Source organism: Ambystoma mexicanum, chromosome 5p (genome assembly GCF_040938575.1).
Source record: "Ambystoma mexicanum isolate Mex_15411 chromosome 5p, UKY_AmexF1_1, whole genome shotgun sequence".
Classification (NCBI taxonomy): domain Eukaryota; kingdom Metazoa; phylum Chordata; class Amphibia; order Caudata; family Ambystomatidae; genus Ambystoma; species Ambystoma mexicanum.
In genome coordinates, this window is record NC_090930.1 from 694,649,161 (window position 1) to 694,669,087 (window position 19,927).

General features: G+C 43.2%; 1 protein-coding gene across 5 annotated transcripts in view; it reads left to right on the plus strand.

Moving 5' to 3' along the window:
* The window catches only part of GABRA3 (gamma-aminobutyric acid type A receptor subunit alpha3), a 2,265,987-nt gene that overhangs the window by 347,161 nt on the left and 1,898,899 nt on the right, over positions 1–19,927 (plus strand). For all 5 annotated transcript variants that reach the window (XM_069613066.1, XM_069613068.1, XM_069613067.1 and 2 more), the window contains one exon: positions 13,269–13,401. In XM_069613066.1, coding sequence (XP_069469167.1) covers positions 13,269–13,401 — 133 coding nt within the window. The remainder of the gene's footprint in view (positions 1–13,268; positions 13,402–19,927) is intronic.

Genomic DNA, 19,927 nt, shown 5'->3' on the forward strand with positions numbered 1-19,927 from the left:
TGGCTAATCGCATGTAAAACTTCCCGCATACCCCTGATATAAACGTTACCAGCTTTGCGTTCCTTGTTTGGCAGCCCTGTAAACTGGTCCAGGGTTAGCGCAGCCCTTTGCGATGATTTAGCTATTTTGATGGCTTTTTCTTGCGCGAGGGCGTTCTTGGGGGCGTTACTGGCGCTGCTGCAGGGTCGCTGCGATACTCTGCGCCACGGCTGGTTTGGGAGCCTAAAATCCATGAATACGCTGTGCGCGGAAATCGGTTTTAGCGCACGCGCCTGGTGCAGACAATCGCACGCGGACACTATGCGCCAGCCGCTTGCGACACTTTTCTGCGAAATTCTATGAATTACCCTGTTTCTCTTGATTAAACTACTGTTTCCAAGAGCAGCAAAGTGAAATTGACTTTACCTACATTTGTAACTTCTCTAGATCCAGCACACACTATTTTATAATAGGGTGCTGGAGGGTTTACTTGGTATGCCCTTTGTCTAGTTTCTCATGTAACATTTTTATGTTACCCTTTCTACAATTGATGGCTGGTGGCAGTGGTTTACTTTTTCCTACCATTGTGTGTTTCTACCACGGGCTGCAATTGCAGCTGCAGTAAAAAACAAGGGAGGTCCTGGGTTACGAGATACTTACCCAGAGTCTTTAGCTCACTATCTTTCACAGTGGAGAAATATCTAAAACATATTAGTCTTTGTCCTGCCCTAAGGCAGTCCAGCACCAAAATGCTAAGCAATTCTCCTCTGGACAAAGAGCATCAACAGTAACCCCAGACACGTGTTTTGGTCTGGTTGGACCTCATCTGTAGGGTGAAGCTGTGTCTCTCTAAGAATAATGAGCAAGGGTCCACGTCTGGATTCCCATAGTAACTTAGGTTGAAATTCAAAGTTATGTAAATATGCAAAAAACAAGAGGGGGTGGCGTGGTCCTGGGAGTCCCTCTTTCAGACATTAGTCCCGGTTACGCGAGACTTACCCAGAGTCTTTAGCTCACTATCTTTCACATAGGAGAAATATCTAAAACGTATCAGCTGCAGTAAAGCACCCATAGGTGCCCATTTTGTCAAAATGGCCCGGGTCTTCTTTTTTTGCAATTTCTTATTGGAGAGGTCCTTCTTGAGATTTACTCTATGCGCCAAATTAGGTTGGTCCCTTTGTTCATTTTGTCTTTGGTGGGGTTCACTGCTGAAGCCTGCCTCTGGCTCCAGCAAGTCTGGCAGGGCAGGAAGTGAGGAAGGTGCCCGAATTTACCTGTGCTTAAACCCCTTGGTTACAGGAATTCACCCAAAGGTGATTGACTGGCTGGCTGTCCTTGGAGAACAGCCAACCTGCTGTTTGAGTGACAGCTAGGCTACGAATGAATGGGAGAAACCTGCATAAAAGGTGAGGTCTTTTGGACAGAAGGCAGAGTCGACCACTGGACGAAGGAATCCAAAGAAAAACTTGGAAGAGATGCTTGACGCAACTCATGGACCGTTGGTTTGTTCGGTGACGCCCTGCTGCAATGCTGAAGCTCCGAATTTGCCTCGACTAACAAAGCCCTGCAAAGGATGACCTCTCCCCTTTGGTTTGGGGGACCAATCGACCCCAAGACAAACTCATCTAGAAATCCTCTCGGAGCTGGCAGTACTTACATTACTGCTGCAGGAATCGATTGCCAGGGAGAGGAACACGAGAATCGAGTGTGTTGTTTTTAGGTCGGACACGAACACCAGGAAGATCCTCCCGACTCCCATGAAGCAGGACTAACCAAGCCTGAGCCACCTCAACAGAGTGCTAGACACCAGAAGCGAGGAAAGCCAGGTATCCGGGAACCGCAGTGGTGGTATTTGCGTGAAGCTGAAACCGCAAAATGCTGTTGTTCTGAAGTTTGCCCATTGCTGCTGCAAACCTTCAATTCGTAATGCAGGAGTCCCCAGATGTCCTCCCTGTTGTCCCCATGACTGATGCCTAGGAACAACAGGATCTGCCATACTGCAACTGGAACAGAAGCCAGCTGGAACCAATTTCTTCAGACCTAAGGTACTGTAAACTAAGGCGTGCTTCTTGACGTGCAGCCTTGCTAGCCCTCAGTTGAGACTTGTCTTGGTTGCCTGTTGCAGAGTTGCTTGCAGCTTTGCCCTTCACAAGCCTCCCAGCTTGTGACCCAACAGTGATTTCATTTTCTACAAAGATTTCTAAAACTTTCTGCAACACTTCTTACTTACCTTCAAGAAGTGCTTCAGCTCCCCTAAACGTTTGCTCAATTGACATTGGCTGTCCTGGCTCCCTGAAAGACTCTTCTAACCTCTGACTATCCCTGCAAAAAGTCACACATCTTATAACTTGTGTAGCTGGGAAAGGGTGAATCTACACTGTTTCAGGGGTTCAAAAGTACTTACCTGCTTAAGAATATTTGTTAAACATTGTTTTATTCCCTCACCGTTTTCTTTTGACACCAACCTCAGTATTGCTCTTACTGTGCCAGTGATATATCAATATCCACAGTGTCCTAGTTATTTAAGTCCCCTCAGGGTGTAGGAAATGTCTGTGTGCCATCCCAAATGGGTATCTACTGATTTATTGAAACAGAGAGTGTGTATTTTTGAAGTATATTTTAAAGTGTTACATATGTGCTCCCTTCTAAGGAAGGCATATTCACCTGACTGTTAAATTAATAAATAATTCTTTCATCAAGAAACCTTGAGTGTAAGACTTTTTTTGAATACTTGTCACTGTGAAACTCTATGTAGTAACCCTACAGCTCACATTGACCCCTCTTGAGATAAGCCTGGCTGCTCAGTCACTCTACCAACTTGTGTAGTATGTACATGCTTATACCAAAGGTTTGGTTAACTATTGCCAAGAGGACAAAGCTGGTGCAGTCTCCCACACAGTACTGCATACAATCTTGCCTAACAGTTCCTTTAACAATGGTTTGCTCACTGAATATGTATAAAACAATTGTCAACACAGGTAAATATTATATTCACTTATGAATTGTGTATAGCATGGGGTTTCTAGCTTATACACCATAGTTTTACAAGTAAAATAGCATATAATGTGGTATAATAATTGAGAAATGTGAGTTAAATATCCTATTGGGTTGTGCAAGAGAAAATAATATATGCACATATGTATTTTGGATTAAGAACATAAATAATAAATGTGCTTGGTTTCAATGTATCTTTTTCAGAAATCCAAAGGATTACTTTTTGGAGCAAATACACAGCAATTCAAAAGTGTTTGGGCTTTCAAACGAGTTGTGTTTTTCTTTTTCAAAGGAGAGCTGTTTGTAGTAAATATAACACCTTGTCTAAAAGGTTTAAAAAGAATCAAATGTCCTAATAAAGAATTTCCCCAATATTTTGCATCCTTAGAAACACACTCAATGTCATGATATCTAGTGACCAAGGAGCAGTTTTAGTGTGTCACACCTTTCAATTTCTCTGCCAAATGTGTGGCTTCTTATGCATCAGAAGCCACAGATTCTAGGAGTGTATTTGCTTTATGATTCAAACCCAGGAAATTCATGTTTTATTTTATCTAGGAGAGAAATTACCCTGTCACCTTTTCTCAGACTTGTATTGGCAAGGGATTCATATTTAAATACAATAAGGCATGGATACACATACACTTTTTAGTTTCTGGGTTTAATCCTTTGAGCAGCAATCAGCCTCTGAGAAAGAGATCTCAGGATCCCCTGTGAATGGTACTATCCACTGGATGGACATGGAGAAAAAAAAACTATTTAAACTATCCTCCTTAGTCAAAGATATGATAGTGATATGAGGGACCTCAGTATTTCTGAAATGGATTTCCACTCGATATAGATGTTATTCAATTAAGTAACAAGTACTGTTCAGACTGACACTTTTGGATTCCTTTTCAATTTGGTTGGGTAGTGGATTGCATTCAGAGGATATGAAGAGATTCCAGAAGACGGAGTTACTGAATTGGGGATCAGAATAGGTGACACTGATTAACTGCAAGGAAAAATGCAGTGCGCTAGTTTCAACCGTGCACTAATTTCAATGGTGCCACCGATTTCAACAGAGATGGTGTGCACCAGTTTCAACTATGGTAGTTTGCCAGTATTTTCAAAAGTAGCAATAATCTCGACAATGTCACCAGTCTCAAATGATGCTAACATTGCAGCACATGCTGTGTGTGTGTGTGATTTACTATACTAATACTGATGTGTAGCATTCAGGATAGATTAAAGGGGGGTTGAATTGAGGGCCTCAAGCCTTAACACATTAACAATACAGCATGTGCATGGACAGCTTTGCTTGTGAGGGTTAGATTCTGAAAAAAGCAGATCAATAGGGAAATTACATCTGGTAACTGTTGTGGCTCTTGAGGACATAACTCTATTATTCAGTGTCACTATACTCTGACCCTCAATTCAGTAACTACATCTTCTGGAAGGCCCTTTCCATCAAAATTGTATATGCTTTGGCATAGGCAAGGACAATCAAATAATGTTCAGCTTTTATTTGTCTCTCGCTGTCTAGCCCTTCTCAAGAAATCATGGTCACCAGAGACTCTCTGAAAGCCAATAAGTCACACTGTCACTGAACCTAGGCCAGAAAAACCTCTCCTTTTCACTTCCAACTTACAAAGAATTTGCAAATTAGTGGACAGTTCAGAATGTATATTTTTCATATCTATGATTTCATAAACTTGACCCCTGTCCACCACCATTTGGTCATCTTCTTCTAGCTCATGTTAAGGTCGCTTGGTTCAAGGACTCTGTAGGAATGAAAATACATTTAAAAATTAAGTTAGCGTGGGGACCTCCCCCATTCCTAAAGGTCTAAGATGCTGTATCTGTTTGGATTGCAGTCTAAAGAATCATCTAGCAAGGAAGGAATACTCTTGTTTTCCTTTGTATGAAACAATTATATCTTATATCATATTAATTTTGGGTGTTGTGTCCAGGAGTATTTGACCCTCTGCTTTAAAGCTTGTGCCATTGCTCTTTTGGAGGTGGCGATTCATCTATGAAAGAGAAATCTCCAGATCCTGCATACTCTTGCTCACTATCTAATAGTATATAATGACTAATATGATTGTCAAATTCTACCCTTCACTTTATTTCATTTACTTGATTTTACTTTGTTTTGAATCAAGGGACAAAAAGTGTCATTACTGTATTTAACTAGTATTTCACCAAAAGGTGTTTTCACAGGTCTTAAAGAACATTTTATACAAAGGTTTGGCATGTCTATTTTTTACCATAAAGCCCATTTCATTTTTCTCTTGAGCATTGTTGTTTGGAATATTTTCCTCCAGTGTCATTGTCTACTTCAACCAGTGTGCACAGTCTTTCAAAGAACCTTAGTCATTTGACCAATGCACCCAGCCATGTCAGTTCCTCTCATTGAGAAATGTTGTCTTCTCCCTTTGAATTGTGAGGTCAACTTTGCCAGTACCACTTTTCCCCATTATACCATAAGTATCTCTTCAAGGGGATTCATTTTGGTAGTTTGATAATTGTTGTTGTCAGCAGTACTTGGCTTCTGATCAACCTTTTACTGGAATCTAATATTCTAGAAAATAGGTCAGGTAGGAAGAAGATTATCTTGGTAATTGCTTCAAGAAGGAGGTGATTGGTTCCTTTCTTGAGAGAAATTCTGATTCTGGTTCCACTAGGAAACCAAACCTGTGCTTTAGTATCCCTCTCTGGTGTTGGAGTATAACCTTAGCCCAGCATGGTTCTAGAACCTAAATACCAGTGACTAATGTAAGTCTACTGTTTCATTGAATCTGTATTTTGCATGCCTGGTGGATGGCTATTCATTTGTCTTTGAACTTAGGGTCTTCTCTGTCTATTCATTTCCTTAACAGAGGAGTGCATCTTTGGATCTCCTGTGTTTAAGTCCAACAGTGCAGTACTATTCTCCTAAGTCACCCTAACATTAAATGGTACAGGAATCTGTTTCTAGTTCCTTGCTTTGTTTTTCTGTGCTGTTATTTTCTGTATCTCATAGATCATTGTAGCTTGGTTGACAATCCCTCCCAGTGGTCGGGAGACATCACATTAATAAACTAACTCAGTGATTACTCAGCATCGAAGAAAGTGGAAGGAAGTTGTTTTAAAATGTCAACTATTTGTATTGTTGACATGTCAAGACATCTGACAAATTCATAATTGAGGAAACTCCTTATGAGATTTAGCCTTGGCTTGATTGTTTCTTTCACAAAAGGTACTTGTGATTTCTTATTTCTATGTCTTCACACTTCGGTCTTTCCCACATCAGAGTCAGTCACAAATGAACCTCCCCCTTTTTACATATCTGATCTCAGTGTGATGAAGGTAGCTGTAGTAAGACTTCTCATGTGCATGATATAAGGGGTCCTAATGTTTATCATGTCTCCATGGCCCTTCTGAGTTGCTGGCACAGGGACTCTGTTTGGCTTCGAATGCATCAGAGGCTACAGATTCAAGGAGACTATATACTTTCCTGAAACAAACTCTGGAAATGTATATGTTGTTTATCTGGGGAGAGCAAAAACCTCCCCCCTTTCTTAGAGTGTTGTTGCTAAGATAGTTATATTGAAATACAATGGGACATGGGCCCAGTTATATTTTATTAGTAGTTGGGTTACATTTTGTGAGCAGCAATCAGTCTCTGGGAAAGATGTCTCAGGGCACTTGCTACTGGTGCTTTTCACTGTATTGAAATCAGAAGACGCTGAACATACAAGTCATCCATGTTTCCATGTGAATTCCCCCCACCCCCCCAGTCTGGTCCTTATGTATCTCAGCTTAAACATTCTTTTGGGCTCAGTGTTTCAACCCCTGCTGCCACTTTTTATAGGTGTTTCCCAACCCGAGTTTTTGGGTCAGCGAATCGTAAGACAATTATTCAATTTTTTCTTCTCCCTCAGAACCTCAGAAACATATATATTTTTTTTATACTGGCACAATCCCCACACACCAGCTTCATTTGACACTACAAATTTGTATAGACAGGTTCTGTGATTATTTTTCTTCATGATCTTACACACAAAAGGGCCCGCCTATACATTTTCACTGGCCCATTAGACATGTGTAAGCTGACAGACAGCTGACAGAGCAATCAACTCTATGCCTGAACACTCTACACTACGTTGCAATGCTATAATAGTGTCTCTAAACTATTAATCTGGGAAAGTAATGACCTGTCAGCTACATTTTATAAACGATTTGCATCCAATGTAATGCTCTATTATTTTCATGTTTCTCCAAACCACAGCCTGCATTAGGCCATTCACATCACAGCACTGTGACGCATAACAATGACAGTAGGTGCTACACTATTATCAAGTAACATACAATATTATAAGAGGTGTGCATTAGCTGAACACTTGAACCATCCCTTGAATGATGGAAATTGTGTAGGTCTGATATAATAATGGTTTATATAATTATTCAGGTAAATATGTGATAGTGGGCAAAATGACATATTCTGATTTGGGTGGATATAAACATTTCAATTGTGTCATTTGTGTTTCTGTTACTTTAAGGTCAGTGGTGTTATTGATATATCGGAATAATGCAAACATTATGAATTTCAGGAAATTATTTTTATATATATTTAATGTACCTGATTAAGCCCACTCCAGAGCAGGTTTTGTTTGTTAGTTATATTATAACTAAAATATTATAGTGGAAGTTGAATTTTCAATGGGAATTTTCAATGGATAAGTTTAAGTGGGATTTGGCTTACAAACAGACTTTTGGAATCTAAATTAAAATGTGGGAGTCCAAAGGCTTATCAGATACCAACCATATGCTCTTAGAAGGTCAGTCAGATAGGCACACAATGGATTAATGGGTTGTCCTCTTGATTGTTTAGTTAAAAATTATTTAAAAAACCATTTGCACAATTTAGCCTTTGAACGTAATGGTTCAATTAAATTTATGTATTTATTTATTTATTTATTTTATTTCATAATACACCTATACACAAGCGTTTCAAGGCGCAACAAGACAAAAGGGTGGGGGAACAGGGAGGACAAAACAAAAACGATCCTACTATGCCTTGTGACATTCAGATGGTGCAAGGACAGTAACAAGAAGTTCAGGGGAGAGGGGTGCGGAGTGCCAATGCGAACTTGAGTGCCAGGAGAGGCAAGGTGGACAGAGCCAGGGGAAAGCAGAGAGTGCAGGAGAAGGAAGGTCCACAAGCTAAGTGAGAGGGAAGGGACTGGAAGGGCTAAGAGGGTGCATGCCCAACCAGGCCACTGCGGGGGGAGGGGCCCAAAGGGCAAGTGCCAGGATCGGGGTGGGTGGTCAGGTCCAACCAAGTGCAGGGGTAGACTGGTCTAGGTGGGTCTGGTGCCCTGTTAGCCTCTGAGGGAACCAGGCACCCCATCAGGGGTAGACAGGGACATTAGCAGGGGTGGGAGGAAGAAGAGTAAAGGAATGTCTTGACAAGCATCCAGAACTTTAAGGTGATCCAGCTCAAGTCTGAGAGGGGGAGAGAGGCCATTCAAGGGAAAAGTACCTGCCAAAGAAAGAGATTTACCGCCCACTCTCTGCTTGGAAAAGCATCTGATCTGCAAACAGTTCAAGCTGGATGACCAAAGGGTTCTAGCAGGGAGGTATTTAGGGAGAGAGAGTTGGATGTTGCAGGATCTCAGGCTCCAGAAAGCCTTGTGGATGATGCAGAGCATCTTGAACCGGGAGCCAGTGGAGAGCTTTTCGGGCTGGAGAGATCCAGTCCCTGGGCTTGAGGATAAGGATAAGTCTTGTAGCCCTCTTCTGGATTAGTTGAAGGGGCAAAGGGAGGAGTTAGGCAGATTGAGGAAGAGGATGTTACAGAAGTCCAGCATGGAGAGTACCAGAGCTCTGGAGACATTGAGTTCCTGGGAAAGGTGAAGAAAGGGAGAATGCCTCTGAGAAGGTGAAGCTGGAAGTGTGCCTTCTTGGCAAGGTCAGTAATGTAAGGCGAGAAGGAGAGAGAGGAGTCAAAGGTGACACCAAGGTGTTTTGCCTCACGGGCGGGTGAGGGTATGTGGCCCATGAATGGCAAACAGAGTTTAGGGGGAAAGAGGGAGCAGGGGTCCCAATGAGAAGGATCTCTCTTATACTGGGAATAAGGCAAAGATTGTTAGCAGTACACCATGCCTGAATAGCACACAGGCAGTCAAGATTGAAAGAGGACAAGGAGGATGCAGAGGAGGGAAGCTTGAAGGAGAGCTGCATGTCATCAGCATAACACTGGAAGTTAGGAGAGAAGGTGGAGATCAAAAGGGCTAGATGGGCAAGGTAGATGTTGAAAAGCCAGGGCGAGAGGATCGAGCTCTGAGAGACACCACAGGTGGAGAGTGTGATAGTGAAGAGAAAAAGGCCCAGTTGAACCTGGGAGGGTCAGTCCGAATGGAAGGAGGTCAACCAGTCCAGAGCCAGGACCGTGATTCCAATTTTATGACAGAGCTGATTTATCAAGGTGGGATGGTTGACCTGGGAGTGTCGGTCTAAGACCAAAATCATAGGCTAATGGATTTTGTTGGTCATTGTTCAGGAAAACCACTTATCTTGAAAATAATTTTGTGATTAGTCAAAGTAATGTTGATGTGGAGATTAGCATAAAACTACAAGACCATCATTGAATTGGGTTTCAAGACATTATACATGTATTTCTAAAAAATATTTTAGAAGTAGACACTACACATTACCACACATCATCTGGTCAATGTATGTTTGAAGCTCCATTATAAGTAGCACGCTCATTGGAACCTGGGGTTTCTGATGAACTGATTTCACTAGCAGGTTACAGTTGCATAGAATTAAGGGCAGACCCATATGTTCTCTTGTGTTATTTAAAACACAAAACATGTAGCATTTGATTTCTGAATCAAACATTTGTGCTTAAAATGATGTTAATAAACCATGTATTTCTCTGACAACATGAAGATTGATCCACCTGTTCACATTGCTGTTAGCGCGATAGGTAAAATGTCTCACAGAGTTCTTTAGCTTGCATATATACAAACATATGTGAATGCAGGCTTCGTTTCAATACTAATCCCAACTATGTAATGACAGTTTTTCTTCTAGATTTCCTGTAATCCTGATACCATTCATCTTTACAGAACACATAGTAATCCTGCTTTCATTTAAAGATATTCCATACAGCTTGACTTCTGACAACGCCACCTTAGTGCCATTTACTCACACAAATTCAACAGTAAAATCTCACAATTTTTCTCACTAATGTTGTCACATGAACCCGGCATGAAAATACAAAGACAGCAGGAATTCAAGATTGGCTCTAGGCTCAACCCTCATTCATCTTTTTTCAGATGCTCTCTACTGCTCCACCTTCTCCTTTTTCCATAAATGTTGCATTTTGTAATTTAATTTCTAATGTGTTCTTATCTTTTCAAATTATGACCAACCACTCAACAAACTGTAAAGAAGAATTGCTTGGCATACGTCATCTGAAAAAAGGCACACAAAAAAACGGAGTTTTAACTATCCCTACAGCTGGGAGAAATCAATACAGACAGCCCTGCAAGCTGAACTGGTAAAACAGTTCTCACACTCTGCCTTCTGCGGGGGCAACATTTATGGACATAAACCACAAGATTAGAATAAAACACATTGTTTCATTTTGGGGCAGGTCAAAGAAGTGACTGTTGGAACATCATCAGTACCCGATAGTGCTCCATAGATTGGGGTAGTTCTATTGGGCAGCACATTTCCTAAAACACAAAATCACAACGCCCCTTATGATGTCATAATCCCACCCCCAACAGCTCTTAGTTACATAAGTAAAATGACTAGGTTGGCTGGCACAGTTCAACATACACAATAGCCATGCAGCTACACGTTTTAACTGGATTCTGTTGTTTGGAAATAACGTGAGCTTGAGGTCAAAACATTCTCAATGGCTAATGTATTTACTGCCAGAGCGCTTGAAACATATCAGGTGGGATTGCAGCTGGTGCCGGGCTGGGGCTCGTTCCATGAGAAACTTTTCCTTTGGCACCATTTAATAATGAATGAGCTACTCTTTGATCCTCGAACTTGCCGAGTTGATCTTCACTGTGTCAGCAGAAATTCAATGTTACTCTGCGCTGAGGCCTCTTAGCTCAAATCTAAGCATGGTGTCTATCAAATATGCCCTGTGACTGTACAAAGATGGTTGCACTGTGGTTCATTAATACACATACCACTCATCCTTATTATACTTCTATTTTACTGCTACCACTACCTCTAGCTAAAAGCCCTAAATTTGCTCCACCTATACTTATAAATATAAACAATAAACAAAACCCATGTACGTATGTGCCAAAAAACCCTGTACACACATGCTCTAAAAATGAAAAACAAAACACAAGCACATATGCTATTTTTACTGCTACACATGTGCTTATTCTTCACAATCATTATGCTCTCACATCCTTTATCTATACCTCAGGACGACATCTGCAGTGTTTGTTTTCACATATGCATTCTCCTGTGCTGCACCCTACACCCTGACTTGTGGCACTCTAGGTGTAATGTTCATTCGTTGTGACATCATCCTACCCATGACACTACGTCACTGCATCACTTGCCTAGCTGAAACATACTCCTCCACCCCCCCCCCCCCACTCCCCCCCCGCCCATAGGACACATACTCCTCCCCCACCCTTCCGGACACAGTTAAATCTACACCTTTCAAAACACAGGCTCCATAAATGTCAATATGGGTGAAACCCTGGTGAGGTCACATAAATGCATGTACTGTTACTATGGACTATTGTGTGGTCTCAGACCTACAGTAACTGGAAACCCTGTTCATAAGATTATTATCATGGGACTGTTTACTGTATCTCATTTGCAAGTGTATTACATGTATGTTTCTCATTCAGTAGTTCTCTGTTACAAGTTGAGCCCCGGCCCACATTTATAAAGCCTGCAATGTTATCTCTATAGAAACACAGCAATGAGATTTACAGAGTGCTTGCTGGAGTGCTTCAGCTGTAGGGGTACTTTTATGTTGCTAGATAACTTTGATAACTTAACCAAATACAACGTTCAAGTCAGTCATGTCAATGGCGGCATGGCCAGATGTGTGATCCGGGTCTCCCAGCGAGACCCAGAGTGATATTAGATCTCAAACATTGTTTTATTGTATTCCACAGTGACAAGCGATGTACAACACAGAACACTACTTCTTGACTATGTTTTAAACATGTTTCTTTTACTTCTAACCTGACAAGAAATGTTACTTGTCTTGAACACATTTTACTGATTTCTTCAACATATATTTATGTGGACCTTCTGTTATTTAAATGTTTGCTGTATTATAATTGTGGTTTATTTGTATTTGCCTGTTTCTTACGCTCGCAGGCCGCAGGCATCAGGGCATGGAGATCACCTGATGGAGATATATGCCCAATCTACCCAGCATACAGATACATTTTATTTATTTCAAATGGGGACCTAGTCTGTCCTTACTTGTGCACAGCTGGATGGGGCGTTGCTGGAGCTCCTCTAGTGCTCTTTCAGCTGATAGCCTCATCCCTCATTCTTTCCCACTCTTGTTTTATGCCTCAGTTTCTATGTTCTTTTTCTCACTCTTTGCTCTTTCTTTCTACTTTCTTTATCTCATTCTCTGAATTGTTCTCTGTCTCTTCCTTGGCGTTTCCATCAAATAGTCTAGCTATTTTATTTCTTTATCTCCCACTCATTGTCTCCATGTCTACCTTTCTCCTCTTCATGTCTCTGTCTCTTGTTGCCTTTCTAGTAGTCATTTTTTCACTCACCATTGCTTCCTGCATACCTCATTGTCTGCTCTATACGTATATGTCTACCTTTCTGTCTTTATATATTCGACCTGTGTTCTTGCCTGTCTTTCTGACAGGCACCCTCACAGCCAGTTTGGCTTTGTGTCTGTCTGTTTGCTCACCTGTTTAGCTTGTTCACATTGTTCCTAGCACATATCCATGTCTCCTGATGTCTGAAGAGCATTAACGTGGCACTAGGAACAGAAAATAATCTAGAACCAGGGGTCTTTAAAAATGCAGGCCAGGCTCTCGGTCAGACACACACCTTAAAATGAGACTGAAATTGGTGATTTAAAATCACGCCTGGTTTATGTACTTGAAATTATGTATATTTCTGTTGCTAGTAAAGGTGAACTTGATTAATGTTCCACTGAACCAATAATGATTACATTGTTCAATTAATGCACACTAGTGTTCTGTGTTTTGTAAAACATCTCTTTTCTTTCTCTGTTTTTTTTACTTTTCCTACATTTTACTGATCGAAATATTTCTTGTCACACACACGACTGACAGGCTTGAAGACGTTCCCATTCTTAGGATTGAGACGTTTGAAGACAATGGCACTAAAAGAAGCAACAACACCTCTGAGCTGCATTGTTAGCATTGGGATTCTGCTTCTGATGACATCTCTGCCTACAGGGAGAGGGTAAGTAGACAAGGGACAGTAGCATTGTACCACATGTATCATCATTTTTGTAATATGTGTGTACGATACTGTAAAGACTGGAGGGGGGTCTGTACTTCTGCTCTCTATATGGTAGAGGAGAGGCACAGAGGACCCCAGTCAAGATTCTCTATTGTGGTAGCAATGGATGAGCAATCAAGGCCTAGCTTCTCAGAAGGTGATGCGGGCTGGTTCTTAAGTACAGTGTAGTCCCCAAGCACCCACAAATGAATGTCCACACACTGTATCGGTCAAAACACAGTCTTTATATAATTAATATTCAAAGGCACATACAATATCTCGATAACTCACTTTGTGCCCAGGAAATCAACAATGGTAAATATATACAGTTCTAAAGTGGTACCACAACGATTATTAGATCTCATTAAAGTGCATCAACTATACGGTCAAAATGTCACACAGATCAATAAAGAGGAAATCAGCAGTAGAGGGAGGAAGGAAAGCAAGATGGTTTAACAATTGGCAGAATACTGGTCACTACCGTTAAACACAGCTCTGTGTGGAGATCCCCCCACCTGGGCAACCTGTAGAATAAAGATACAAGCCCAGTCCATATATTTCTCACAATAGACTTCCCAATAGTTCTGCAACCCCAAAGCACCTGGTGTTGTAGCGTTCCTCGGCGGAGGAGTCACGGGTCGTCGAACTTCCGGCGGAGAACAGATTGAGCTACGACGGTGAAGTGGCAGCTTCATTCCTAGCGGTGCTCATTGATTGGGGAGCGTAAACGTCCTGCAAGGAAGAGGCGTGCGGGGCACCTCAGTGTCGATAGTTCTGGACCGCAAAGAGTTTGAAGAACTGTGGCCCAGCAAGGACGTCGAGTCATCGGCATGTCTGGGGTCTTTGGGTGGTGGGAAACCCACCGGTGGATGCTTCTCAGCGCGTCAACGGTCAGGCCTTCGCCAGCAGGCTACAGCGGCGATGATACGGATGAGAGCGTCCTTGGATCAATGAAGTTCTTAGGCAAAACGGGAGCACAGTGGCTCCGGTTGGCGATGGCGGTCGGCGACAGTGGCGGACAACAGTCCGTGCACTTCTCCTTGGGATTCCGCAGCAGTCCCCAGGTCAGCAGCCTGTCAAAGGTCTGTCTACCAAGGAGCTTTGGCTAAGATCAGCTGGTGCACGATGGTCCCTCATAGCTCGGGAAGAGGACGCCTTACCAGGTCCTCTCTGGGTCAGTTTTGGAGGCACAGCAGCTTTCAGATTGTGAAGGAGGGCAACAGCAATTCTTCTCGTCCAGCAGGACTTCAAGGTCAAGCTTCAGTTACTCCAGTTACTCGTTGTAGTGGACTTCAGCTTCTGTACACGATTCCTATCCAATCACGACTAAGGGCATTCAAGCGGCAGGTAGCCAATCAGGCACACAGTGCATTCAGGCCATTCAGTTCTCTCCATACACTCACAACAAGTTATGTGTATTGGGACAAATACCCAGCCATTCAACACTCCATACTGCATTCATACCGGTTTGGGGCAGGGCTGTCTCTGTCATTGTGTCAACCACCAGATACTAGACACCCACAACATAGAATGCGTATTCGTCACACACTCCATTCACCCAGGTCCCACCCACAGGCGTACCCACAACATCCGGTCGTTGGGAAGGCTCCAGCCAGTCTGGTCAGCACTTCCCCACACTACCATATATGGAACTTCCACCCAACAGCCAGTCAGGGGGAAGGGACAGAGTCAGGGCTTTCCGGGACTTCAGGAAGATCAAGGTAAGAGGTGATGGAGGGCAAGAGGCCCTGGGGGCCATTTTGTCTCCATCAGGAACCTACTGAGTCCAATGACAGGGCTTGGGCATCCCAAAATGGTGGACGCTCAGGGCACCAGTCAATTCAGCCCCTAGCTGCCACCAGCTCGTACCCTGCTCTGTGGGTCACACATAGGTGCCCAGAAACATACACTAGGGGCACAGCGTTGTACCCCTACCCATGGGTGCCATAAGGGTATCCCTTGGGTCTGTTCACCAAACCAAAAGAGAGAGCTGCACCGCCAGGAGTCCCACATGAACTCCTGCATGGAAAACACGACAGAACACACGATAAAAATCAGTTAAGGACAAGGATACGGAAGCCCTGTCCCTCCGATGCATTTCCAGCATCACATATACATCAGTCAATTCCATCTTCATATTCTTGTATTTGATTAGTTGAATGAAGGGCCTCAGACCACTATACAACAGAACAATGTAAAACAACAAATAATAGATATTAATATGGGTCTAGGTCAGTTTTATATCTGCAACAGTTGACTTTACAGATTTCTTTGGTTGGATTACACCACCCAGCAGCCTTAGACAGAATAGTCAGTGGTGAAGCATCATTGGAATCATAGTCCAAGACATCCAGAGAGCCTCAGTTTGCAGACCACTGGTCTAGATCAACAAAATGGTTCTGAACATTTCGCCATCATTTATCTATCTCACTTTTGTAACACTGTAAGGCAAAGAAATGTGTGCAATTCTAATCCAAATTAGGAATAGGTGTGCAATGTCAGATGTGCACTGCTTTGAACAATTTGTTACAGGAAGCAGGTGGGCCATGGCTTAAATTACGATCATAGGGTAGCAAAGTGAGTTTGTTCAGGATAAGTAGAAGGGTAAATCTGAGCAAAGGAACATGGGATGGAATAATGTGTTTTGAGACAAATGCATGTTGCAATGGGAAGTGTTATGGGGAGATTGCTAAGATATTTTAAGACTTTTAATGAGGAAATGTTTCAGGTTAGTGATTGAGAGCCTGATTGGCATAAAGAGTTCCCATTCTTAAAATAAGTTTTTGTCAGTAAGGTATGATCGAATGGCCGGTAAGAAACCTTAAACACTTATCCTCACTGAAGTCCAATAGCAAACTAGTAAGGCTAAGGCTGAGCTTTGGTAAAATGCAACGTTACATGATGGTACGTCCCTCTGCTGAATGGGGGTGGTTTGTAATGCTGTTGCACTTGACACTAACTGTGCATGGACACCATATGGGACTACTTGAGGATGAAAGAATTGGTAGGTTATGCAAGTGCATTATTGAGACCAACGGGCACACATTGACTTCTTGAAAAATGTGGGATATGTTTATTAGCGATTTATGGAGAGATTTGTCTATGAGCTATATAGTATTAAGTCAATGGAGTTTTGGCATTATTGCTCAGCATATAATTACATTGATTATGTTGCACACAATGTGAAAAGTTCATTATGAACTGTAACACATTGAATTAAATACAAAACACGAAGAATGTGTTCTGTATGGTCATACAAATATATTTAAAAAACAACATATACTGTTACAAAGGGGACTCTAAATATAATAAAAGAAACGTGCTAATTGGGAGAAAGATTTTAGGCAGCCAGAACTGTGGTGTGAGATTTATAAACAATATACTTTCGGTAACATATTCTGTGTTTGTCCCTTGATGCAAAGTGGATTATGAATATAGAGAGTAGCATCTAGGAAATCCTGTGCAAGCTACCAATAATATTTATTTATTATTTGCTTGTTAGGCGCTTATACAGCAAGTACATACTGTTTCAAAGTGCCCACAGGGCAAAGGGAGGGAACAAGGGAGTGATACATATTGAATACACAACAGAGGCTGGAAAAAGGGAAAAAGGACAAACCTACTATACCTTGTGAGTATTCAGAACGTTCAAGTGCAGAAGGAAGAGGCCAGAGGCTGTAGGTGCTGGAGTGTCCGTGCTTATGAGTGAGCAACATATGAAGTGCATGGTGTGGTAAGTGCTACACGGCCTGGATTCATGTTGGGTGCAAAGGCGAGCCTCCAAGGCAGAGGGAGTGCCAAGGCAAGTGCTGAGAGTAGACAAAAGATGGGCGACTGGGTGTGGTAGGTCCGGGACCCCAGGATGCATTAGGACCCAGGACACCAATCAAATCAACTGTGAAATTAGCAGAGGAGAGAAGATGGGGAGGAAGAGGTAGAGGAAAGTCTTGAGGAGCTCCCGGAATTTAAGGAAGTCCTGCTCAAGGCGCAGAGAGAGTGGTAGGATGTTCCATAGTAGGAAGCCAGCTGAGGAAAGCGATCAACCTCCTGCCCTCTGTTTAGCAAAGCACTTTACTCAGAAAGAGTTGGTGCCTCAGGAACGTGGAGGTCTGAAGGGAAAGTATTTAGTGAGATAAAGTTGAAGATAGTGATGACCTCGGGCCCAGGCAGCCTTGTCGATGACACATAGGAACTTAAATGTAATCCGTGCAGCAACAGTGAGCCAATGACCACTTTTTAGGTCCCTGGGCTTGAGGCCAAGGATAAGTCTCAATGCCCTATTCTGGATTAGCTGGAGAGGTTGTAGAGTGGAAGAAGGTAAATTCAGGAGGAGGCTATTGCAATAGTCAAGCCTATAGAGAACCAGAGCTCAAGAATCGCTGAGTCTCTGGGAAAAAGTGAGATAATGGACATATCCTTTGAAAAGGAATAGCTGAAAGTGGGACTTTTTGGCAATGTCATGAGTGTGAGAGAGGAAGGAGAGAGAGGAGTTGAAGATAACTTAAAGTTTTCTGGCTTCAGCAGAAGGAGCAGGGGGGAGCCCATGGAGGAAGGCCAGAGTGAAGGGAAGAAAGCGGTTGCAGGGGTCCCGATGGGAAGGATCTCATTTTTACAGGCTTTGAGGCAAATATCGCTAGAGGTGCACCAGGACTGAATGGCTGATAGGCAGTCAGGGATGATGGAAGGTGCAAGGGTGGTCAACAGGAAGTTTGAGAAAGAGTGGAGTGGCATCTGCATAACACTGCAAGTTGGTGGAAAAGGTGTGGATGAGGCGTGCCAGCAGAGCAACATATATGTTAAAGAGCCAAGGGCATAGGATAGAACCTTGAAGGACACCACAGGTGGAGAAGGAAGTTGGATAGGAGAATTTGTCCAGGATGACTTGGGATGAGTGGTCAGTTAGGAAGGATGTCAGCCAGTCCAGTGCCCTATCCAAAATGCCAAGGGTATTGTGGAGTCTTTGTATGATGATGGAATGCTTGACGATGTCAAATGCAGAGGAGAGATCGAGTAAAATGAGGACAGCTGGGGAGTTGGAGTCCAGAGATGTGAAAAGTTCTTCACGGGCAGTTTCTGTGGCTCTGGATGCTCAGAATCCAGATTGACGGTCGTGGAGACCACCAACAAGTTTGGTGTGTGAGTTGAGTTTGGGCAAGGCCAGCTTCTCAACCAGTTTCCCCAGCAAGGGGGTGATGGAAATAGGGTGGTAGAATGCAGGACAGGTAGGGTCTGCTGAAGGTTTTTTCAGGAGGGTGCACACGGGAGTACTTGAGGGGGGAGGGAAAAGAGTGATTGCAGAAATCAGTCAATGAGAGGGCAAAAGTGCCAATGTTGCCCTTCATGGTTCTGAATGAGCAAGAGAAACCTCTTTATAGGAGACCTTCATGGAGCTGATAACTCTGGTAACTTCTTTAGATGTGATTGGGAGAAGGAGGAGAGGGAGGAAAGAGGAGGGTGAGGGGCCAAGGAAGGCAAGGGTGTGTGGGAAGGGTTGGGAGGGTGAGTGACAAGGGAGTTCAGGATGTCCTGAGTTTTTGTGGCAAAGTGTATGGCCAGTGCTTTGCAGAGGGCCTGGGAGGGAGACAGGGAGGAGGAGACTGCAGAAGGGTTGGCTAGTTCCCTGCAAATCTTGAAAAGTTCAGCCGTGTTGTTGAATGCACTAGAATGGATTGAGAGTCTGTATTGCCTTTGGAGCAGACAGCAGGTCAGTTTGTCAGAGGATGAACCTGAGGTTTGCTACTTCCGTTCCGCCATTCTGTACTTTCGTTTCAGGGCTGCAAGATCGGAATCATATCAGGTGTTACGCTTAGAGGCAGGTTTCAGGCAGATTATCATGACTGGAGCAAGGGTGTCAAGAGTATTAGTGATGGCCAGAGGGAGGTTGTTGAGAGCAATGTCAGTGGAAGAATTTGAGGTAGGGGGAGAAATGGGGATGAAGGTTGAGGCAAAGCCAGCCACTGACATTCGTTTCATCGGTTGGATTTTGGTGAACGAGGTTGGCAGGTCTTTGTTGTGCTCAGTCACAGGACCCCAGGGGGGAGGAAAGGAGAGAATGGTCTGACCAGAGTAGGGGAGTGACAAGTGGGGAAGAGAGAGGGAGGTCAGAGTGGATGAGGGCGTCCAGAGTGTGACCAGCTGATTGGGTCGGACCAGAGGGGAGAATGGAGAGTGATAGAGAGGTGCAGAGGTTAATGAAGAGAGTGGAACCTGTGATGGGGAGTCCAATTAAATGTTGAAATCACGAAAGAGGAAGAGATTGGATGTGGATGAAAGTAAGAAAGAACAGAAATCTGCCTATTCAGAGAGGACAGTGTGGTAGATCCTGCAGGCTGGTAAATGGTGGCAATGGTCAGAGTGGAGGAGGGAGAGATGACCAACTTGCACACCAGTCTCTGAAAGGAAGATTAGGGCTGGTTGGGTAAGATGGAAGAAGGAACCCGCTCAGGGAAGATTAAGACAACCCCACCACCAGTGCAGTGAGGTTGAG